Consider the following 25,045-nt stretch of genomic DNA (forward strand, 5'->3'; position numbering starts at 1 on the left):
AGTGAAGATTAAACCTTTAGAAACGAAGTGGCTCCGTGCCTCGCCACTTGCCTCCGGAGATAGCTATGCATCTCCCAACACTCGCCAATCACAATGATTGAAGTAAGAAAGAAAGAAACAACGATGCCTTGCAAGGCTACAATAGATGGAAGATGATGTACAAATGAATTCTTAGATCCAATCCTTGCAAAGATATCAAGAGAGGCACAAATAAATTTTTCTCATTCTAAATATGTTCCAAGATGACTTGAGAGTGTTAGGGTTAAGTTTAGAAGGTTTGGAAACCCTTAAATAGGCCACACCATAAAAAAACTAGCCATTATAGGCCAATAACAGCTCTCACGGTAGACGTGCAGTTGACCGTGCAAGAAGCCGTTGGGCTATTAAAAAAACAGATCTTATCAACCGACCGCCAGTCTCGGTCGACCGTGCCTCAGTCGACCGAGATACCCTCGGTAGACTGCTAGATACCCATTTTTGACATTTTGATATTCCATTTTTTCCTACACTTTAGGGCTTTGGTCCATTTTATTTGCCTTACACTTTTACATTATTTGGATCCTTATTTAGCTCACTTTTGTGCTTCTTAAGAACCTATGCTGAGGACTGGATTTTTACAATCTAATTGACTTGAAACTATATGATCTTCATTGTGACTTCTTTACTTCAAGTCGTTTGCATTCTTGTATCCTCTAAAGCTTCTTTTGGGCATGATTGATACCGCATTGAGGCTACATCACCTTCATTTAGGATCCCTGGACTTTAGATCAACTGTTCACATAAATTTACAACTTATTGAACAAATACATTAGTAACACAGATCACTTACATTTGGAATCATCAAAACAAGATGGAAGATAGCCAAAGGTTGAACCATTGGGATAACAACGGGGATACGATATAAAAACCCGATGTATATATTTTTCCATGGGACCATCGCAAAATTTATTTCGCAGGTCGCTGTTGCATAAGAGAGCAGCCAATATTTTTAGGACAGTGTATTTTTCAATAATTTTGAATTTCTTATGTAAATTTACAAAAAGCATATGAGAAATTTTTTAAGTTTAATTGGGGCATAAAATTTTCCAGGTCTTCTCAAGAATTTTTGAATTTATTGGAACGAATTTTGCAACTTTGCTGTTAGCATGTTAGCCATTGGATTTGGGCAAATGGTCAGATCTATTTTACCTTTTTATATTAAATCTTTGAAATTCGTTCACTTGGAAGGTTGGGATATTCCAGAGCAATTTCTTTGTGTTTTTTAGGAATAATGGGGACATAACAAACACATGTGCCACTAACCAAATTAGAGTGCCTCTCTAACTTTCACCGTGAGTTTACTAAACCATTCTTTAGCAACAAGTTTTCAAACCAAAACTCTATGTGGAGATTTCTTCAATGGGACAGAGGATAAGCTGCTCCAGGGATTGCCTACGCTGCTTGTATAATTTTATCTTGAATAAATCCCTAGAATTAGGTACTCTTATTATATATTATACTCTACCTGTTGAGGGTGTTCTCGACGTGAACCGAGGATAGCAAGCAGAGGATAAAACAAACCCAAGTTTGCTAAACCCATTGAGAATGACACAAAGAATTGCATGGGAAGTTGTGGGATATATGCAGAGGATGAGACATGAGATGATGGGAGTGAGGGAAGCATGAAAAATCCATGAAAAAACAGGAAGAAAAACCAACTTTAAATTTACTACTAAGCAGGTTTATCCATTTCTTCTGGTATCTTTCAGCCCTACTATGTTGCTTAAATTTGTAACGATAGCCATAATATCCCTAAGTCGCTTATGATAGGCCTAGACCAACTCTGTTTTAAGACTAGCACTTTCTTTTCCAGCCTCCCCATTCTGTTATAACAGGATCACTTTCCTTTCCGGCCTCCAAATCTGTTACAACAAGAGCACATTACTTCCTTGCAAGAGCCATGAGTTTTGCTGTGACTGGAGTCAGTAGCACTAGCATATCATGTAACCTTTTCATTCCGTCCGCAAACTTTTTTTCAACAGAATCACTTTCCTCTCTGGCCTCCAACTCTGTTTCAGCACTAGCACTTTCCTTTCTTCTCAAGCGACTTACGGCAGGATCCCATTGTTGTATCAAAGAATTTATCCTTTCGAGCACCTGGGTTTGCTTTTGGTCCAAAGCATTCTCACGTTCGTTGAGAAGCCGCCTCCTTTCACGCAGAATCTTCTGCTGCTCTTCAAACAATGATGCATTCATTTCTGCTCTTCGGACAAGGCAGCCTCCTCCTCCTCCATGCACTTCGACTCCAATTGATGTTAGAGGAATTAGGTCAAGCCAGAGGTTGCTTGAAGCATTAGACCCAAGGTATCTAGTTTGGAATACCAAGTTTGTTGCCTCCAGCCCCTATATATATATATATATATATATATATATATATATATATATATATATATATATATATATATATACACACACACACACTAGGGTTATAAGAGGTTAATGGGCTCCAACCCATATGGGCCCACTACAACCGATCCATTACCTATTGGGCTTATATTAGAACATATACTAGGGTTATACCATACACATGTATACCCAACAATCTCCTCCTTATGTTCTACATATAGCACAATCCAATAGATAGATAGTCTGATGTTCAAACAAAATATGGAATCATCCACATCACCATATCATAAAAGATCTGTAATCCAACTGAAAACACAAATACTTTTATGATTAACCAAGAGTTTGAGATACAATCTAAACTCAACCAAAGGTAGTTTCACATATAAGTGAACCCCACTGATCTTAGAGGAATTCATTCATGGGGTATGATTCTCATCGAGATCCAAAATAAAGTTTTACAAATAAGTGAACTCTATACATACTAAAATGAAAGCATAGTCTCACATGACTTTAGAAGATTTACTCATCAAGTAAGTCATCCTCATCAAAGTCCAAATCAAGACAAGCTCCTTCTTTTTCACCAATCCCTGTGAATTACCAAATATGGGTTTCATGAAAATGAATCCAACAAATTGTGAAAACATGAAAGTATCTAGTTCTACTTGAAGAAGAACTTAGTACAATTCCTTAATTCACAAAAGTATCTAGTTCTACCTGAAGAAGAACTTAGTACAATTTTAAAATGGCTGAAAAAGTATCAGTATCACTCTCACCATAAGTATTATTGTCAAGTTTCAATAAAGAACAAGACCTAAACAACTTCTTTTGCAAAGAACTATTCCACGTTTCCATTTGGAATGTTACAGTCATCTTATCCAAATTTGAGTTACGCTGAATCATCTATGTATGGAATGTCCAACCCTTCCCAAAAAGGATAGCCAAATTTGAGTTAAGTTGTATCATCTATGTATGGAATGTACAACCTTTCCCAAAAAAGGGCATGTCATCTATGTATGGAATGACACACAACAACCCCAAACATCTAAGAAAACATATCAAGTGCCTATCTTGGTCAAAAGGGAAATTCGAAAATTCAAAAGAATATGAATGTAGGTTAAGTCATGTCCATACAGACTTTAACCCCATCTCCCCCACAGTTTTGAATATTCGATCTTCGTTCAGACTTTAACCCCACCTCTTGCTTGACCTAATTCCTCTAACAATCTTGAAGCATTACACCCAAGGTATACCAAGTTTGTTGCCTCCAGCCCCTACACACACACACACTAGGGTTATAAGAGGTTAATGGGCTCCAACCCATATGGGCCCACTACACCTGATCCATTACCTATTTGGCTTATATTAGAACATATACTAGGGTTATACCAAACACATGTATACCCAACAATTGAGACTCCGCCTGCTCTCCAGACCATGATGCTATCAGTTCAAAAATGAATAAATCCTCCTTATCCTTCATGATCTTATATGACTCTTTCCCACACTCCGTAATCACCATATGGAGCATAGCCACATCCCTATGGAATTGAATGTTCATCTCAACCCTTTTCGCATTCAAAGCAGCCATTCTCTTTGGAATTCAGGAAAGAAAAACAGAAATATTAGATTTGCTTCATGGCATGCTTTACAGGAAAGGAGATAAAATCAATAGCTAAGAATCCTGCATTTTCATCATATTTTCTAAATCTCTTCTTAGAGTCTGTAGTTTGACAGTTGGTACCTTTGCGTTGCCTTGGAACTGCTCCATTAAGTTATTCCATGCATCCTTTGCTGTTGTAGCTCCCATAATCCTTGGAAAAATGGTGTCAGCTACCACCTGTTGGATGCAATAAAGAGCCTTCTCATCCTTCTGCTTATTCTCTTTCAGTTGCTCCTGTTGTTGTGTGGACTGAGTGGAGGCATCGTCTGGAATAGTTAACCCGGTATTGAGAACGTCCCATAAGTCTTGGGACAGAAGATATGTTCTCATCTTGATGCTCCAGAAATCATGATTCTCACCGGCAAAAACCTGGACAGGAATGAATGATTGGGTAGAACCAAGGCTATACATGATGAAAACAATTCAGGTATTAGGACATAAAGGATGAACCCTACGCCAAATATTGACCGACCTAGGGCTCTGATACCTGCCATTTAAAAAAAAAATCTTTATATTTAGTGATTGAATTTGAACCATATTCTATATAGGTTTCGACTGTCAATGTTGAAAAAAAAAGGGAAAGCGATATTAGATTTGCTTCATTGCGTACTATGCAGTAAAGGAGATGAAATCAAATAGCTAAGAACAAGGAAAGCAACATAATCATTTAACTATCCAAAGATAACGAGAAACATGAAAGAGAAAAAAATAAATGATGATATAAAAGAGAAAGAATAGGAAAAAAACCCAATATCATTTGCATTATTTTCAAGAGATTTCTTCCAGTTTTAGAGAGATGACGCAAACTAAATCGTTTACAAGACGGTAACCCAAACTAAATCAAAACCAACCACAGGCATCGCCATCAGCACAAAAGAGAACACAAAAAAAACCCTGATACTTAGATCTAGGAAGCATCCCAACATTAAAAAAATGACAAGCAGGGTGATAAATATAAATAATCAAACCCCCTGGAAATATGATGAATAATAAATCTATGAGAAAATCAACAACTTCTTCGTAGAATAGCAAGAAAAAGGAACTTTTGGATTAGAACAAGAACCGTATTATAAGAGCTACGGAAGAGAAGTCAGGGTCATTTGATTCGTAAGAGCTACGGAAGGAGAAGCCTCCAGATGCTGAGAAAGGTGTGGCATCAACCAGGAAGGAAGAGAGAGATGATTTCCAAGTGAATGTTGGTGAATGCTCTTGTTGGACATTGCCAGGAACAGGAGACCCGGTACCAAAACTCAAGTCGCGATTTCCAGAGATGAATGAGGTAGAGAAACAGCTACCAATCAAGTCCAATTGCCTGTAACTTAGGTTACCTTGCCCAAATCCTTCCTCAACCTGCTTCAAATAATCTTTTATCCAGGCATGATCTGCATAAGAAAAGCCAATATTCTTAAAAGTGACTTCCCACTCCAAACTCCATGCTTGCAATCCCAATTCCCAACACAGAAATTTGTAAGCTCATGATATCCATGGTTGTTTATAGCAGCATTTCTATCTGAAACAAAAATCAGGTTGCAACGAAGACAAAAACATAGTATTTGCGCATAGCTAGCCTTGGGAATCAAACAGCTAGATGAGGATAAAAACATCTGAATTGGCCAAATTGAGTCACTGTCATGAGGAAAATGAATCGACAAATAAAAGTACTAACAAGATTCGCATTTTCTAATCTCATTTTACTATTTACATTTTGTTTTGATCCCCTTAATTCTAATTTAACATACCAACAAAGTAAAATGCTGACAGAGCGAGGTGAGCAGCCAAGATCAAAAAGAGAATCAGAGATTTAAAAAGAAGAAGAAGATGAAACTTAAGTTTTAAAGACATGGAAAGGAGAATTGAAAGACATAAAAAAGGAATCCAAAGAGAGGAGGGGGGCAACCTACTACAAAACAAAAAAGGAAAACTGTACATTTTCCTTAGTCACAAGAAACAAAAGGGTCTAAACAACATCAAACTTTACTAAGCAACACAACTTCTCAAATTCAGGGTTTCGGAGTCTTATAAAAAGAAAGCAGTATACATCAAACAATTAATAAGTCCATTTTACCAAGAACCTGCACAGCCGTGAGTCTTTTAGCTGGATCCATACAGAGCATTCCAGAAATTAAGGCCTTGGCGGAAGCAAATACACAATCCCATTGATCAGGAGGAAAACACAGATCAACAACCCTAACCGCATCGAAGATCTGTGACTTGGTCTTCCCCCAAAAGAGTGGCATTCCACTGAGAAGAATGTAAAGGATGACACCCGCATTCCACACGTCAGCCACCTGGTTGTACCCCCCAGCTACTACTTCAGGAGCTATATAAAACGGACTCCCAACAGTCCCATACAAGCTCTGACCTGATGAGAAGAAAATCAAGTGTTTAGAGTACAGTATAATAATAATTATGAAAGTCCAACATGGATAAAGGACCTGTGAAACAACCAGTTACTCCAGAAGCTTAAGCCGGTGGAATTGGTGATATTTTATCATTTATACTTCAATACATAGTTACTGGATTCGCCCTCCGACCCGCGATCCGGGGTCGCACGATCCCAAACGTGGTTCGCTAGCTACCCGGAAGCCAAAAATGACGACCTGCGGCGACCTGTGGGAGACAAAGAGAGAGATGCATATAGACTAAGGGAGAGGTGGAAAGAGAGCTACAAATTTTATATATTTTGGGTTGGATTGGAACTAGAGCTTTCTTTTTGAAAAAAAAAATGTAGGGCATATATGAGTTTTTTAATTTTGTTTATTAAATGGATATAGTATAGACTATAGAAGGATACTCATATATAATATATTTCAACGGGAACTTTCTTTTTGAAAAAATATGTATGACATAAATGAGGTTTTTATATTTTGTGCATTAAAGGTATGTAGTGTATAATATGGAATGATGTTCTTGTAAAAATATATGAAATTATATACATATGTGTTATATATATATATATATATATATATATATATATATATATATATATATATATATATATATATATATATATATATATATATATATACTAGTGGGACACCCATGCGATGCACGGAGAGAGAAAAAAATGCTTTAAAAATGTTTTTTTTTTTTTTTTAAAGAGAAGGAATGCAATTTGGAAATGCAGGTTGTGACTTAAAACAGGTGTAAAAAAGACAGATTATTCTTATAAATTAAAATTTATAAATTAAAAGTTTCATGATAGAAACAAAAACATTATCATAGATTTGTCAACTCTCTAAAAAATCATAAAAACCTAATAGAGAGGGAGAGATTTGCAATTAGGGGTGCAACTCGAGTCAGGTCGGGTCAGGGCCAACCCGAACCGGTTCTACTCGGGGAACCATTTGCTCAACCCGAACCTGATCCAACCCGACTTCCAACCTGATGAGTTTCAACCCGACTCAACCCAATGAACCTTTTTTTCCAACCCGGACCAACTCGAGTTTTTAAGCATACTAAAAATAGAAAAGATAAAAAAATGTTGGGTTTCACTCGGGTTGGGTTGCCCAAGCTCTCAACCCGAACCTAAGCCCGAACTCAACCCAGGCCAATTGGTAAAGCTTGGGAAAACTCAACCCGAACACGAACGCGACCCAAACTCAACCCGACTTCTTTTCAGGTTGAACCCAACCTGAGTTGCACCCCTATTTGCAAAATCAATCCCAAATTTTTAGGTGTACAATTTAGAGAGAGATTATTCGAGAATGAAATCAAATCAAGATCAAATATTATAGGATTAGAAGATTTGATTTGATTAAGCTATATTGGTTGGTTGGATTAGATTAGGCAAGTGAATTAGATTAGGAGAATGTATTTCCATAATTATCTTATCCTCTTGCTATGTTTATCATTTGAGTGTTATATAAAAACACTCCTTGTGCTTAATGTAAATCATCCAAGAATTAGTGAAATCTTCTCCTAATTTTACAGAGATCGAGCACAATAATTTAGGTACGAAAAAATCCTACAGAATAGGATAGAGGGCATTAATTTAGGAAAAAAAAAGGGAAATGTTAGCAGCACTACTGTATTTTGATGATCGCACTCCTCTGTAGATCGGAGGGTTAGGATCAACCTATGGAAATGATTTTTGAGGCACGAGGCTATTTAGGCTGTGGCCCATCTAATGGACGGTTTGGATCATCCTATGGTGCGGGCCATACCATACTTTTAATAAATTGAGGAGTGCGATCATCAAAATACAGAAGTGCTCATAACAATTCCAAAAAAAGTAGGGAGATGATTTTTTCACCAGTAAATCATAGGATTTTGTGCCTGAGTGGCAAACACCAAATGTTCCTCATCAAATAAAACGTCATCAAATCATGGTTTAATCCATGACTTAAGAGCTGCCTTCCAACATTGATCCTGAGAACCAATTTTACATCGAAATTGGAAAAAAGAAACTAAAAATAATTAAATGTCAATAAACACAGTGCATAAATAGCTCAATGTGCGTTTGAATATAGGTAGTTAAATACTTAAATAGACAGTTTTGAATGACCACTTTGACAAAAACAGAGTGGGTATACATAGGAGACCATGTTTTAGTCCCGCTCTTGCACCCGTCCATGATTGCTACCACTTACTACTGACCTTTGTGTGGGGATCCCCGGAATTCATGGCTGCTTTCTAGTCCTATTCCTGCAGAAGAACAAAACCAAATAAAAATAAGATAACTTTCTTGAGGAGGATTTGTACAGCGTAAATGAGGAAGAGAGGAGAGGGGGCAACGAACAAACAGAAACCCTATATTTTGATGAAATCTGGGAGGGGCTAGGGATTGCCATGCTGGATCATGGTGATGAAAAATCAGAAACCTGAGAGAGAGAGAGACGGTACCTAGGAAAAGTAATGGCCCCGAGACCATCTGCTGTGTGTGCGTGAGAGAAATTCCATCCTCCAGCGTGATAGAGTGAAACGGAGGAAAAGCCAGAGGAAATCGTGCATAGGAATGTGAAACGGCAAAGATTATAATAGTAGGAAACTTGACAATAGGAAAGTTTCAATTGGAGTGGTGGAATGTTAGACGGCAGTTTCTATCCTGGAGGCTGGAGGGAACGGGGCAATAGGAGAGATTCCAAAACATTACCAAATCGAAAAGAAATCTAAACGTGGAATAGGCTCAGTTTTTTTAAGGAACTGGGAGTCTGAAATACAACTAATGCGTTTTTTCAGATATTTTAGAAAATTAAGACGCCACGTTGGATGTTAGCCGGATGGGGGGACTGTCCACGTGCGCATGAACAGTGAAACCCCATCTAGCTTATATATATATAGAGGAAAGTGAAGCTATACCGCCGGCTTAAAATACAATGGGCCCACATTGTTTTGGTGATCCAAAGAATTCATTTGATTGGCCCTCACATAGATAGGGTGTCCACCAAAAATCAGCTCCATAGGATCATCCCAACCCTACGATTTGTGGAGGCAAAAATGAACGTGTAAAAACCTTCACAAATTTGTCCATTTTTGCCTCCACAGTTTCAAGGGTTGGGATGATCCTATGGAGCTGATTTTTAGTGGACACCCTATCTATGTGAAGGCCAATCAAATGAATGGTTTAGATCACCAAAACAATGTGGGCCCATTGTATTTTAAGCCGGCGGTGTAGCTTCACTTTCCTCATATATATATATATATATATATATATATGTGTGTGTGTGTGTGTGTGTGTGTGTGTGTGTGTGTGTAGAGAGAGAGAGAGAGTGAGTCCAAATTAGCGCTCCAAACTGACTGTGACCCCGAATAAAGAACCAATATAGCATACTCTCATCGTACCGAGTACCGGACTACCATCGTACCCCGTACCCGTTCCCGTACCACGTGCTGGAACGAACCGCATTCCAGGTAACATTGCTTCAAATCTTCAATACTTCCTCTCACATGTGGCCCCTCTTTCCATACAAGTGAATTTTTAAGATCAAGGAGTTGTTGGGTTTGAACGTAGAACTTGTAGCCCTGGTATCATGTGAAACAACCCCTTACTCTAAAAGCTTAAGCCGTTGGAGTTGGAGTTATTTATTCATTTATACCTCGATAGGACCAAAGAGCTTACCTGGTTTTATATAAGTAGCAAGACCGAAATCGGCCAATTTAATGGGAGATGACAATGACTTGGTGGCCAGGAGAATGTTCTCGGGCTTCAATTCTCGACCTACAATTCCCTTATCATGGCAATACATCACCACTTCCGTGAGATGCATGCATAGAATCCGGGCCGGTGGAAAAGCTCACCGCCTGCACAAAGCTCCATCACCAAATGCACATAATTCTCCTCTTCATATACCGCCTTGAGATCCACAACATTTGGGTGTCCAGACAATTGGGTCATTATTTCAATTTCTAGTTTGACACTAAAAAGATGGTCTGGTGTGACCAAACGATCCTTCGCAATGGATTTGCAAGCCAATATCTCTCCATTCAGTCTGTCTGAACATACCCGAATGACCCCAAATTGTCCCCAGCCCAATTGCATATCGATCTCCCAAATTTGATGTCTGTTTGAAATTCAGAATAGCATCAGTCAGATTGGTTACATGTCGTGATCGAGGAGGGACTGCTGTCGCTCTTGGCAACAGCAAATCTCTAAAAAAGACAAGAATCAGCTAAACAAGTACAAACAATTCGACAATAATCCCAAAAATGTCCACCAAGAAACGAGACACTCTAGATCCGAGTTCTTCATCGACGAAACAAACTAGAAAAAAAATCAAAACAAAACCACTCACATTCCAAAATGCAATTCCGTCAAGAGTAATTTCTCACATGGTCGAAATTTAATTTTAGCAAAATTTCAAAAGAAATATTAATTTTTTATTGCTTTATAAAATTTCACCAAAAAAACCGACATTTCGCGCAAATTTCTATCAAAATTTTGGGATTTCGGCTAGGTCCAAAATATGTCCTGAAACCGAAGTTTCAAACCATGATTTCTCCAACGATAGAGTCCGAAAACGAGTCCGAAAAAATGAGATCGAAAACCAAAATCCGAACATACAGGGTCCGTTGAAGCTCAGTCTACAGGGTTTCCACGGTTTTCTAGTGGGGTTAAGCTACTACCATTTTTTACGGGGAAGTGATGTATTCTCCCCCTTTTTTTCTGTTGGCCAACCCCCTCTAGGGTATCTGTGGACTATGAGTACGAGTATGACCATAGTTAGCAAAACGTGACTACGCAAAAAACAGAAAGGCAACAATTCGAGTTTAATAGCGTACTGGTTAAAGAAACGTAGTAAAAAAAACATAAGCACGACAAAATGCGTTTAGAATTTTGTTATTTACAAAATACTGTGGGGGTAAAATTGGAAAGTTGAAAAACGTGTTTAAAATGTTTTAAATGCATTCTAAACCTGTTTAAAACGTTTAGCTAGGAAAAACGGAGTTTTATTCGTTGCAAAAGATTTAAACGGCACACCAATAAAACGCAAATTTAAAAAAAGAAAACGGAGTTTAAAACGGAGTTTTGCTGACTATGAGTATGACTGCCTTTTACACTAGAAGCGGGTGGCTCAAGGAAGAAAAAGCGGACGAATATATCATTACAGCATTACTCTTTTTACGTTTTTTTGGCGTTCCTTCGATAACCTTGTCCTTTTTGTTTTAATAATGGACTTGGAAACCGGATTCAAACAAGGAGCTTCGAGGGGAAGGAAAATGGAAGGCAAAAAGGTTTCTCTTTTAAGTCGTCTGATCGGACGGTCTGTGTAATTCGAGTATGCAGCTCTTAAGCTATGATAAATATTCTGTTGGGCTCACCTTATGAGCTGCTTTTAAGCTAGGGCGATGATAAATTCGCACCCCCTGTAGGATGATTCTCATCTCTTGTAAGCGTTAGTCTACCACAGTTCACGTTAATAGGGGTGCGAATTTATCATCTCTTTTAAGCTATCGTATATACTAATCATGTAAGAGCACGTGGATAGGCCCAATCCCATGATGTCTAGCACTGAGTTAAAAACTTTGTTGAGGAAAATGATATTGCCACCCACTTAGTTTTGTACCTTCTCACCAGCAAAGTTTTTCCAGGACTAAGTAGCACTAAGTATAAACTTTTTTGGGATTTGCTAGCATCCATGGCAAAAGGCATCACGCGGTTGGTCTGTTGCATCTGACGGCAGCCACAGAGCCTCACTTTTCAGCAGATTTTGTCTTCATTCACAAGGTGGCTGCTGTCACATGCAACAGACCATCCACGAAATGCCTTTTGCCATGGGCGCTAACAAATCCTTTTTTAAAGATGAAGATTTATAGCCTATTGATTGTAGGGCCCGGCAAGTGAATGGATTAGATCCCTAAGTCATCGAGCCCTTATTATGTAACTTTGTCGTTGGTAGCTTTCTGGGCATTGTAAGAGCCTCGGGTAGCCATTTATAAAGGGGATTTGCTAGCGTCCATCGCATAAGGCATTTCGCGAATGGTCTATTGCATCTGACAGCAGTTTAAATTTGAGTCCAATAATCGGTTTGGCTCTCACAACCTGTTGTCATGATCTTAAAAGAACACGGCCTTAGGTTAACAGAAGAAAAGCAGTTTAAATGTTGACCATGTATCTATCCCTCAATTGAATATAGCCCCTTTTTAGTATTTTCACCCCGGGCTACGTTTGGTTGCCGAAATTATTTTGATTCTTAGGACAATTTTTTGGAATTTCTGCAGGAAACCCACATTTGGTTGGTGGGCCCAAAATAATCCTAGGAACCAAAATAACCCCGCACAAAATCCCATGGAGGAAAAAAAAAAAAAAAAAAACTCCTAGGAACCAAAAATAAGCTTGTTGAAGAAATTTTTTCTTCCCAACAGTTCAAGCAACCAAACAAAGCAAATTTTTTCCCACCATAGTCCGGTCAACCAAACATGGGATTTTTATTTTACCAGGATACTTCCAGGGAGTTTTTTTTTTTTTCCCACCAATCTCCCAGGAAGTTTTATCCAACAGCAGCCTCTTAAAAACTCCCCTTTTTTAAACGGCTTTCTTTCCAAGAAAGGACAACTAAAAAAAGGTCAAATGTAGGGAAATACTAACAAGGGGGGTGGAATGGTAAAAATAGTGGCTAGAAATGTCATTTCTGGACGCAATTTTGTAACGGGCCACGTGTCCCACCCAAAGATTCATAGACGTCCCCTAAGATTTCAAATGTGACTGAATTGGAATTGTAATAAAATCCCAGGTTCAAATGATCAAATCTTAGACGAAAATTATCTACCATGAATCTAAGAGATACGTGTTTAATTAGAGTCCGAATCCCCCTCGCTCCTCGAATCCCTGACACGCCCCATCGACTTGCGGACCAAAATAACCTTCGTCTCCTAGCTATACTACAAAAGTACCCTCCTATCATGTCCATTGCCAGAAAAGCTTGCTACTTTTAACAAAATTACTTAAATCTCCTCGCTTTTCGAAAATTGTCTTGACTACTATGTAGTTCCCCTTAAGAGTATGAGAGATCTCACTGTTGATCATCTCGGTGGTAGATTAGGAAAGTAGGTTAGATGAGGCAACCTTTATAATAGAGTATCCTAATTTATAAAGGTTGCCTCATGTAACCTACTTTCCTAATCCACCACCAAGATGATCTAGCGGTGAGATATCTCCTACTCTAACAGTTCCTCGGTGAGTATTTTGCAAGGGTAGCGATTAGAAAGTTAATAGGTCTTAAATTTATAGGATAATTGGGAAGGCTAAGGCTTTTATATTTTGCTTGTAATACAATATTATATTTCAATTAACTTTTAATACATACACAATTATATTCGTGAAACTATTTTGAAAAGAAGTAATAAAAATTCTCCACCCTGCCTCCTCTTAATCCCACATTGGCAGATGAGAGACTGTTGATCAATAAAAAGAGGGAAATGTGCTTAAAAGGATAAAAGGATAGACACATATCCCACACTCATGTCTGAACATGTGATTAATTTAAAGAGACATTTAATTTAGGGAAAATGATAAATTCGCCTCTTTTCTCTACATGGGATAGCCAGCTCCAATGTACATGGCAATCAGGCCTGTTGAATCCTTCCCACGTGAAGTACATCAGCCCTTCTGCAGTCATATATACTTGCCTTAAAGACAACGGATTTTGACCCATGCCACGATCGAATTAAACTAGTAGACTTATCCCCTCACATTATGAGAGTTCGAGGGAAGGGTATGGAGCCGAGCTTCTATTTTCATCGCGACAAATAATGCTTTTATTCTCACCCACGAGTTCGGGACGAAGGAAGCACAACTTGTCGACCATTAGCAACACTTAAGGAAATGGCATTTCGCAGATGTGACCACTCACACAGGCTCACTTTTCAGTAGTTTTTGTCTTCATTTATGAGGTGGCTGGTCTGACATGCAACATACCATTTGTGAAATGCCTTATGCAATCAAATCCCTTAAATGAATGCCATTATTTAGTTGGCATTTTGTCTTTGGCCTACAAAGACTAGAGTCTCACCGCTCGGTCAATATGGTGCTAGATGAAAGTCTTGTGGATTGAAGAGTTTTTCGCTTGTCATAATACGACCTTTTGCCCTCACTCTTTAATCTTTGTTTGTCCCACTCTTCATTCATTGTTGATTTTTGAGATCTTGTTTTTGTCATTGTCATTCATTCAAAATAAGAGTTCTAACAAAATGGAAACATGTTTTTGCTAAAAAAAGAAGAGTTCTTGGATTTGCTAAAACATGAGCAAAAAGTCAAAAAGAAAAGAAAAAAAGAGAGGGTCTAATCACCAAGCACAATCCCAGACCAAATACCTTTATATTTTGAGTTAAATATGAAAGTAAAACCTAGTTATCATTGGTGCCACCGATGATTAGTCTCTCCACCAGCTAATACGACGTCGGAGGAAAGTTCGGGTACCAAAAAAAGATGTTGGCACCGCCATATTTTGATAATTGCACAAACTCACCTTGTCTTTTCCTTTTTTATTGGCTCCTGACAGCTTGTAATAAACTTTGACAGCCAGTTAAATAATAAAATATAAGGTGATTTAGTGCAATTATAAAAACATGGTAGTGCTAATATCAGTGGCCTTATTTTTCCAGTCTTTATTTCCATAAAAAGTTCTTTGAAAGTGATTTTCTTTTGGGGTTTTTGCCAAAAAGAGTAACCTACTATGCGGTATTTGCAGAAAAAGTGTCATGGTTTACTAATTTGCAAAAAGAGTAATAACCTTTGGCCTTTTTTTTGCAAATGGGGTAAACATGACCGTCTCTTGACGGAATTCTAACACAGGATGATTTTAAATTTGAAAATGACAAAAGTACCCTTAATCAAAGAATGTTAGAGGTGGCATGATGATATTCCGGTATTCCCACACCCCCTTGATTTTGAGAGTTTATGTATGGTGTAAGCTTGCACGGTTCAGTATTTTTCAAAAAGTAGTGTACGACACACCACAAGATGATCCCGACCATCCATTTGATGGCCCACGATGTAAATAGGTTGTGCCCCTAACATCATTTCCATAAAGATGATCCTAGCCTTCCGAAGTGCATGTTATGGAAACCTATATAGATAAGAAGATTAGGATCATCATCCTATGGAAATGATTCTTTGGACACAACCTATTTATGCTGTGGCCCACAAATGGACGGCTTGGATCATTCTATAGTGTGGGCCGGATGTTATTTTTGGAAATATTGAATAGAAGGCTAGGATCATCCTATGGAAATGATTCTTTGGGACACAACCTACTAACGTTGTGGCCCAGCAAATGTACGGTTTGGTTCATCCATAGTGTGGGGCGTACATTACTTTTTGAAAATATTGAATAGAAGGCTAGGATCATCATATGGAGATAGTTTTTTGGTAAACAACCTATTTACGTTATGGCCCATCAAATGGACGGTTTAGATTATCCTATGTTGTGGGCCGTACATTACTTTTTGAAAATATTGAATAGAATGCTAGGATCATCATGTCGAAATTATTTTTTTGGGCACAACCTATTTACGTTTTGGCCCATCAAATCGACGGTTTGGATCATCCTATGGTGTGAGCCGTACATTACTTGTTTGAAAGGCCTAAAATAAGATAGTAATAAATTGAAAAACCTACTTACCCGAATCAAGAAATTGAAATCCAGATATGAATTGGGTTTGCGTTTTTTATTTCTAGGAGTAAAGGGTATTTCTGTCTTAGAATTGTCACGACTTTTGATTTTCGTAAGGCTCTGTTCACTTGCGTTCCCGGGAAAGCAAATCCCTGGAAAACAGCCTATTTTTTCCTTGACAAGACAGAATTCTGGTGTTCACTTGCTTTCCTGAGAAAGTAACTAGCCTAGGTGGAAAATGTCAAATAATGACATGGAAATTGCCAAAAATGATGTTGAAATGTCTCTTTTCTCACAAGTGTGGGAAACCAAATCCCACTATTTTTGTCGGATTTGCTTTCCAAGGAAAACTAGTGAAAAAGGTGGGCAAGCAGTTTCTCGGGAAACCTTTTCCTGCACAGTTCCTGTGCACGTGAACAGGCGCGGGAAACCTTTTCCTACACAGTTTCTCTGGATTTCTTTTCCTAATGCCACGTCAGATTTCCGGGAAACCTTTTCTTTTCCTTTCCCGAAAAAACAAGTGAACAGAGCTTAAAAGAGCCAATCGACGTTACTTGTTTTCCAAATTACCAAACCCTGATACGCTTTTTGCAAATACTGTATAGAAGGTTACTCTTTTTTGCAAAATTACCCTTCAAAATTTCCTTAAATTTGTGAAACCATGAAGATTTTCCACTTTCGTTGCCGTACAATGCTTACTATATTCTTAACAACAGAAGGCTCTTTTAGTAATTTCCAACGTCACTCTCTCGTGGTGGTCAAAAGTGACTCTCCAGTTTGGATAACTCTGTAATTAAGTCCTAAACGTGGGTTTGTTCTGTTGACCACTCCTCCTTAAACAAGGTAGATATGTTTTGTTTTTTTCTCCTCTTTTACTTGCAAAGATTCTTCACTTTTGTTTTGCTTTGCTTTTTCTCTTCCATTCCCCTCCTTAAGAATCTCTGTTTCTTTTCCCCCTTCTCTGAATTCTTTTAGAAAGTTGAAAGAGTTTAGTTGCTGAATAACTTTACTTCATCCCCTTTTTTTATTTTCTTTTGAATGATCTGGTATGAGAATTTTCTGTTCTCTTTTTTGTCTCTCTCTTTTTTTTTTGTTTTCTGTATGTAACTTTTGATTTGATTCTATGCTATTTTACATGGATTCTTAGATGTTAGATGCTACCTGATGTTTTGCATGTCACCACTACGCTTTGCTCCCTTTTTTTTTTTTTTACATCAATATTGAATTTATCTCTCTTGCATGGATCCATGGGTTGGGTTTTTCATATTTTTCCTGTTATGGGTTTGTCTATTATCATTGAAATTTGGTGTTTTCAAATGAGATATTAATTGGGTTGTGTTGATTCTTGGGTTCAGAACCTTTTACTTGTGGAAGGTTGGGGTTAATAGGCAATGCTGATGAGATATTTATATGGTTTGGTATTTTTGGTTTTTCATATTTTTCCTGTTATGGGTTTCTCTATTTTCATTGAAATTTGGTGTTTTAAGACAATATATTAATTGGGTTGTGTTGATTCTTGGGTTCAGAACTTTCTACTTGTGGAAGGTTGGGGTTAATAAGCAATGCTGATGAGATATTTATATGGTTTGGTAGTTTTGGTTTTTCATATTTTTCCTGCTATGGGTTTCTCTATTTTCATTGAAATTTGGTGTTTTAAGACGAGATATTAATTGGGTTGTGTTGATTCTTGGGTTCAGAACTTTCTACTTGTGGAAGGTTGGGGCTAATAGGCAATGCTGATGAGGTTTGGTAGTTCTATTGAATATGAAGTTATTGTGTATGTATGTATTTATATTTGCTATGTTTTGTGGACACGGACACAAGTATCGTGTGTCGACACGGAAAACCCCCAAAATTTAGAAACGGGGACAATGCTAAAATAGAAAGTATATATAATCATAACCTATGGATACGAATTCGTGTGTCGAGTTTCGACACGGATACGAGTTGTCTGACATGGCAACATCTAAAAATCTAGAAATGGTGGCATGCACGTACATATAAAATTACTAATTGCTATCATAACTTGTAATAATATAAATATGGTATTCATTTTATGCCTAGCTCCACAAATATGGTATTCATTTAACAAACTAATAAATCTTAGAATTAATCAACTATAATCTAAAATAAACATGAGATAATCAAATAACAATGCATTCATTAATGTAATCTAGTTCTCTTCTGTCTCCAATATATAACAACAAATATTAGTTAAAGAAGAGCTAAAAGAAGAGTTTATGATAAAATAAGTAAACACGATATTCTTTAATAAAATAGAATGTCACACCTGACGTGGTACAAAAAACGTGTCTACACGCCCACATTAAGTTTAACACTTATAGTAGTACATTTAAAAGTGTCCAAAGGAGTGTGGACACGTGTGGACACGCGTGTTTTGTCGGACACGGATCAACATATGTGTTAGCAATAAATTCAAAGCGTCAGATAAATCATAGTGTATTTGACAAAAGATAGAAGCGTAATCACCAGTATGGTATTTTTGTGGCGTGAATGGCGGTGATTGTTTGAAAAGAAGGCAGCGAGAAATATTTTATAATTGAAAGATGAAGTTATTGAGGTTGAGGAAGCATACTCCTTGTAAGGATAATGTTGCTAACTACATCGTCAAATTCTAGTCGACTTCATTCTGAATCGTAATTACTGGGCTCATACACAAAAATTAAGGAATCTTGAGGTTTAACTGTAGGAAAAAAATTGATATCAACAAAATAGCTCAAAATATGTGTATATAAATTTGCTAATATATGAACATGACAAGAATAAACACATGAAAATGGTAAATTGGGTAATGTCCTAAGAACAACACATGAAAATGGTAAATTGGGTAATATCCTTAGAATAACACATGAAAATGGTATCTTGGGTAATGCCTGAATCGTTGTGTAGATGCATTTCTGATGCAGGTCTCCAGTACTAATCTTCAGCAGAATAATTTCTTGGCAACCTATGTTTTTCCATTCATTTGCAGAACACTTCTTATAACTGAAGATGTTTAGCACATGTATTTGGATGCCTTTGATATTTAGCACGTATATATATGTTGCTCATATTATCTTAAGGAAATGAATCAACATGAAATATGCATTCGAATTCCTTAGATTGGGGTTTTCGTGTCCATCTTGTGTTGTCCATTTATTTTTTTGTTGGTCTCTTTTTTTGGAATTGGTTTCTTTTGGTGTTGATTTCCACTCTCTATCATGCGTCTTCAATCATTGTGGTTTGGAATCATTATTATTCAAAATTTTTGTAGATTTATTTTCCTTTTTCCTCAATCATCAGCATTCCTTTTTTGCTTCTGTTAAGTTACCAACTTCTCCAAAAGCTTAAGTTGTTGGAGAAAGGCGCTATTTATCTTTTATACTTTAACACTCCCCCGCACGTGTGGCCCACTTGGCAAACACGTGGCACATGTGGTTCCACATTGGGCCGACCATCGCATGTGGATTTTTGCTATCCGGGAGGTTTGAACTCGAGACCTTTGGCTCTGATACCATGTTAACTTACCAACTTCTCCAAAAGCTTAAGCTGTTGGAGAAAGGCGTTAGTTATCGTTTATACTTTAACAGCTTTTTTTTTTCCCACTCAATTTAAGCTCTAAAGAATTGTTTGTGGAATTTGCAGGCTGGACGAATAAAGCCACATTACCAACATGGACAATGATACATTTTTAGAGTGGGCGGTGCCTCCAGGCGTTTTGACTGGAATAAAGTTCGATATTTTGACTGAAATGGAAATTGTAGGTGTAAAAGGTTTTGTAAATTATTCATGTTATGACTTGTGCCCTTGTTTGTATGTCCTTGCGCGTGTGAGGGTGTTGGGGGTGGGGGGTGTGGGTGCGTGGGTGGAGGGGAGTGGGGTTGGTGGAAGGTTGAGTGGGATGCGGTGAGGTGTGTGTATGAGGGGGGTAAACGCTTCATGAAGGGCGAGGGATAAAAATCTCGCCTCTTAAGGGTGAGAGTTCGCGCGTGTGTGAGTAGGTGGGTGTGGGGGTGGAGGTGGAGATGTGTGGGGGTGGGAGCGCGCGCGTGCGTATGTGTGTGTTGGGTGGTGGTGGTGGTTGGTGGGGGTGGGGGGGGGGGGGTGGGGAGGAAGGGATGGATAAAAATCTTGCTTCTTAAGGGTGAGAGTTAGCAAGCCCTGTAGGGATGTGTTAACTATCCTTTTCCTTCACATAGAATCACAAAAGCTGATGGATAGTAGTGTCACCCCGATGGATACGTGCTAAAGAAGCTACCATATGTACTCACATGTTTTACTTTTTCATCAAGAAAACTTGTCACTTCACAAAACGAAAAAGTTTTCAAGTCATTATTATCTATTTCTCAGTCATAATGGTCACTTATTGGATCTATTAATTTGTCGTGAACTCGTGATAGCCTTGCATGGTAGTTGTTATTGACTGTTGTTACTAGAAGTATATGAAGCATATTTTCATTTACTAAAAGTTTATGAGTGGATTTTGCAGTATAAAGTCACTGATATTGTAGCACTTGCAATAATTGTTTCAGGAGAAGTTCTCTGTTGTAGCCATAGATGAGCCCAATGCTGTGACCGATCCGAGATTGGGGGTGCCAAATCTGTCCTCTCAATGTCCGACATGTGGCTCCTCTAGTATAAAAAACTGTGGTGGTGAGGATATCTGAGGAACTGTTAATACATGGTACACTTGCTTTCATTCTATGGATGATTGAGGTCAAATATGTTGAATTATTTGCAGGTCACTTTGGGATTATCAAATTTCCGGCAACCATCAATCATCCGTATTTTGTTTCAGAAATTGTTCATATTTTGAACAAAGTGTGTCCTGGATGCAAGTCCATTAGGCTGGACACGAAGACCAAGGTCAGGTATCTCATGGTTTTTTTATGAATCTTTTTATGCTGCATATATTCACAAGATTATACTGTCATTCTGTAATTTATGATTGTTACAGCATTTGTGTCAGCCGCTTTTCTGTTTTTTACCTGATTCTACAAGTATGTCTAATATGTAAGTTTGGTTAAAATTTTGCTTTCTGGAGAATGTCAGTGTTCAATAATCAAAAGTTTATCACAAATCCTTTTCAAAATAACATAAATACAACTCTCCTCAAAGCGTGGATTCTGACGTGAATAATAATGTGAGTAGCAACTTGAACATTTTCGACCCAGCTAAGATAATTTGAAACAACTTAAAACATAACATATTTGAATGATATCAAGAAACTAACTAGACTCCAAATGTAGGGCCACTTATTAAACTTGAAAAGTTCCCGAGCACCTTCTGGATATACTGTAATCACGTTTCACTTTTTCGGTTTCGGTTTCGGAATGCATTTAGGCAGGGAATGAAACAGAAACATTTCAGTCGTTTTGTGTCAGTTTTGGTGGAATTTGTTTTTTGAAAGACGACAAATTTCATTAATATTTGAAGCGCAATTGGGACCAGTGGTCCCAGCCTGCTTTTACAAATATTAGATATAAAACACCGGACATATCCGATGGTTTACAAAAGAGACAAAGCATACTTCCAAGTTTTGGTGGAAATTTAAAACCATTCCCATAATCATTTGTGAAATGATGTTTGACTCTCCCATCAATCCATTAACATATCCACAGTAAAGGCTATTCCACTTCCTCTTATCCTTCCTGTTGAAAATTGATCTTCTATGGGCTGGTTTTCCCTTGTGTGGACTTGTTGCTCCATCTTTCACCTATTGCTAGAATTGTCGGGTGCCATTCCACTCTCCCCTATTTTATTCATATCGTAAACTGATCCTTTGCGAGTTTGCTATGTCTTGTGAAGAAGCTCTCTACATAGTTTGCAGTACCATTTGCACTCCACCAGTTCTGACATCCTGTTTGCAGTCCACATTCCGTGGGCAGTTCATTGTCACAGTGCCTCACAATAATGGCTGAAAGCGAACCTTATCTTGTGGAATTGCTTACTATCCTGCCAACTTTCGTAATGTTATATGGGCCTAATTTTCTGAGCCTGGCGGTATGTTAGTAAAGGTTGATTTATGGAAAGTCTATGATCAAATCGGGTGGCACCTCCTATTACTCTTAAAAATATGGGATTGAGTCAAAAAAATTGAGAAAGTAGTACGGATGGGGCATTTCATCACTTCAAAATAGAGAAAGTAGTACAGATCTCCTATGTACGCTGCTTACCCAAAGACTAATTGGTTGAAGGAAAATTGTATCAACTGACATATTAATTGTAGAAATGGAATGAGGATATTATGTGCCGTAAAGCATCGCATGGAAACTTCTATATCTTTTTTGCACATAACTGTATTCTATTTCTTTGACTGTGGTTAGGACTGGTCGCTAAGGCACCTACTCGTGGTTGCCTTTAGACTAGTGATTACTACTTATCCTTTGCTAAATGTCTGGAGTTAACACGATCACTTCATGCTGGCTTAATCTTTCAATGCATGTGCTAGGGCTCAGGTACAATACCTAAGAATCGGAGATCGGAAAATCATCAGCCCATCACCTGCAAATATTGTGTCGTAAGCTTACTTGACTTTTCATCTTCTGCACTCTTTTACTTATTTCTGCATAATTCTCAGAACTTGTTTCTGTTAACAGAGACAGTCAAATTCAATTGAATGGTATCCCCCATTGAAGTTTAAGATCTCTTCAAAAGATATTTCGGGGCAGAAAAAATTTCAGATTGTTGCTGAGGTGAATGGAAAGTTGCCAAAAAAGTTCCGATGTAGAAATCTGAATGAAGCATTGGCAAAAGATTATTGGGACTTTATCCCAAAAGATAAAGATTGGCAACAACAAAAGTGTTTTCTAGATGATAATCAGGACCATACACCGTGCAGAATAACTTTGTTGCCGTACCAGGTAACATTTTGATAATTCAAAACAGTGTTCGTCTTCTTTTTAATTGAGTCAGCGCTTTACAATATAAGACGCTTGTCTCCTATTAATTGTGTCAACGTGGCATTGTTTGTTGGTTATTAATGTTTATCTTCTTACCATCTTTGAATGTGAAACCTAAGATCCTTTGCAAAGGACTTAGCAGTGTTCAAAAGGTGAAGTGGGTCGTAAATCTGAAAGTGAGGAAAATAAAGAAAATTATGGAAAAAAGGAAAAAGGTGGATGCAATTTATGAAGAAACAAAAAATAATTAGAAATTCAGCCAAATATTTAACTTCATTTAGTGCATTTACTGTAATTAGTGAACATTACACTAAATCCCTCCTCAGAAAGGCTTGGGACAGACAAAGGCTTTGTTGAGTTGAGTTGAGTTGAGTGTAATTAGTGAACATTAATAAATTTGATAAAATCAATAGACCAAATTTTAAAACTAAAGGTTTCAAATCATCGACCACATCTAGCTCGGTGTGGTCTTTTGCCAAGGGAAATGTATCTATTGTTACCTGCTTGATAAAGAAATCTGTTGAAAACCACTTCTTCTGATTTTGTTCAGTGGTTGCTAGGAATTGGTAAATCCCTCCTCACAAATCAAGCTTCAGAAATGCTAAAGTGTGAAATCTCTCTCATGGGGCTGAGTAAACACTTCAAAGCCTTCACTCTACTCCCATTAAGGCTTAAATGGGAAAATTAGTGAAGAAAATAAAAGAAATATTGTTTTTTGAATGGTGTAAAGCTTTATTAAAAAAAGACCAAGATGGTCAGAATACAAGAAGAGAGCAAGAATATACAAGGAAGGAAACTAATAAAAGACGACAAAATTATGGGGGAAGAAAGTCAGAAATGTCAAAATCCTCCTTAAGAGCCCCAACCCTAGCCAGCCTGTCCTCTGCCTCATTAGCCGATCTCCTGATATGGTGGACGGAAATACTCGTAGAACCAACAATATCTTTAATCTCGTTGAAAATGGCTGAAAAGAAAAAGAAATATTTTTTTATGCAACAATTTGCACAATCAGCACGATGTCCATGAGGTCACATCCCGAATGGATACTTATACTTCCCATAGGAATCATACCATACACCTCTCATACGCTTCATCGAAACATATGCGTCTTGCATTGGACATAATGTCTACACCTTAGAGGTTTTTTCCATGGTCACCTCGAGGCGATTGTCTCGTGTTTTTTTTTTTTTTTTGAACTTTGGGACTTGGATGTGTGTTTTTTTTTAAAACACTTTGGGACCTTGGATGTTTGCGATGGCTCTAAACGGAATCTTAAAACCCATTATGTTCCATTCACTAGCAAAATAAATGGGACTCCTCTATAAGATGGTAGGTATCTAGTGTTCTATAAATCTATGAAGCCGTCAATGACATGAAAACAGTTGAATTTCGGTCAAAATTTAGGGGAATAGTGACGTTAAAGGAAATCTTAATGATTACGTTTCGGTGGGGATGGAAATGGAAACATTTCGGTCGTTTCGGAGAAATTTAAAACCATGCTTTCGACCGGGTTTCTAATCCTTTCCCTACCCTTCTTTGGATCTGACTTTCTACTCAGTTTCCCTCTCTCTTTACGCTGCATGTGATCAAACCTTCTTTCCCTCAATCTAGCTTTCTCTCTTTCCCAACGAACGACCAAGGCACGAGGCCTGTCTCGTCACTCCCCTGTACGGATCACATTCTATTCATTTTAGTAGCCTACCCCCATATCCCCTACCCTTTAAAGCTTTTCCATCAGGTTATTTTCCCCAATCTGCCCTGTCCTTATCACCCTTAACACCTTACCCTCATCATGTTATCATTCATTATTTTCTTACCCCTTTTTATTATCATTTGGGCCATATTTAGATATATCTTTTTTTTAGAATTGATTGTTGTGACAGATATTTTTAGTTGAGATCTGATTTCTTTTCTCATTAGTTAGCTGATTTATTTTTGAGATTATTGTATGAAACATGTTTGGATGAATTAATTTCTTTTGATGGTTGGACTCTAAAGCTTAGGCTTTCTTTGAAAACCCTTCCCGAGTTAGATTATATATGTTA

General features: G+C 37.8%; 2 protein-coding genes across 8 annotated transcripts in view; one reads left to right on the forward strand and one right to left on the reverse strand.

Moving 5' to 3' along the window:
• Positions 1 to 2,695: 2,695 nt before the first annotated feature.
• LOC143877038 (calcium-dependent protein kinase 26-like) lies at positions 2,696 to 9,170 on the reverse strand. 6 transcript variants are annotated; one of them, XM_077378762.1, is made up of 7 exons: positions 8,891 to 9,170; positions 8,645 to 8,692; positions 6,111 to 6,407; positions 5,374 to 5,427; positions 4,501 to 4,532; positions 4,127 to 4,414; positions 2,696 to 2,972 (listed from the first exon to the last, which is right to left on the reverse strand). In XM_077378762.1, the coding sequence occupies exons 1-7, from the start codon at positions 8,916 to 8,918 to the stop codon at positions 2,886 to 2,888; spliced, it is 834 nt and encodes a 277-aa protein (XP_077234877.1). In that variant the 5' UTR covers positions 8,919 to 9,170; the 3' UTR covers positions 2,696 to 2,885. The 6 variants fall into 6 exon arrangements, with proteins under 6 accessions (XP_077234877.1, XP_077234886.1, XP_077234903.1 ...); XM_077378771.1 differs by lacking the exon at positions 5,374 to 5,427; XM_077378797.1 differs by lacking the exon at positions 2,696 to 2,972 and having other exon boundaries at positions 4,268 to 4,414; positions 5,109 to 5,427.
• Positions 9,171 to 16,985: 7,815 nt separating this feature from the next.
• NRPD1A (nuclear RNA polymerase D1A) overlaps positions 16,986 to 25,045 on the forward strand; it is a 34,665-nt gene continuing 26,605 nt past the window's right edge. For both annotated transcript variants that reach the window (XM_077378818.1, XM_077378825.1), the window contains exons 1-6: positions 16,986 to 17,144; positions 19,744 to 19,858; positions 20,631 to 20,751; positions 20,840 to 20,964; positions 22,550 to 22,618; positions 22,698 to 22,961. In XM_077378818.1, the coding sequence (XP_077234933.1) occupies positions 19,772 to 19,858; positions 20,631 to 20,751; positions 20,840 to 20,964; positions 22,550 to 22,618; positions 22,698 to 22,961 (666 nt within the window). In that variant the 5' untranslated portion in view covers positions 16,986 to 17,144; positions 19,744 to 19,771. The remainder of the gene's footprint in view (positions 17,145 to 19,743; positions 19,859 to 20,630; positions 20,752 to 20,839; positions 20,965 to 22,549; positions 22,619 to 22,697; positions 22,962 to 25,045) is intronic.

This window comes from Tasmannia lanceolata, unplaced genomic scaffold, assembly GCF_043159265.1.
Source record: "Tasmannia lanceolata isolate RefF3 unplaced genomic scaffold, GAP_Taslan_0.1 ptg000002l, whole genome shotgun sequence".
Lineage (NCBI taxonomy): Eukaryota > Viridiplantae > Streptophyta > Magnoliopsida > Canellales > Winteraceae > Tasmannia > Tasmannia lanceolata.

Coding starts and splice junctions, on each gene's coding strand:
- LOC143877038 (XM_077378762.1), bottom strand. CDS start 8,918: ATGGTCTCGGGGCCATTACTTTTCCTAG. Junction 4,415..4,500: donor TAGGTCGGTCAATATTTGGC/GTAGGGTTCATC, acceptor ATTCCTGTCCAG/GTTTTTGCCGGTGAGAATCA. Junction 2,973..4,126: donor AGTTCCAAGGCAACGCAAAG/GTACCAACTGTC, acceptor GGTAATTCACAG/GGATTGGTGAAAAAGAAGGA.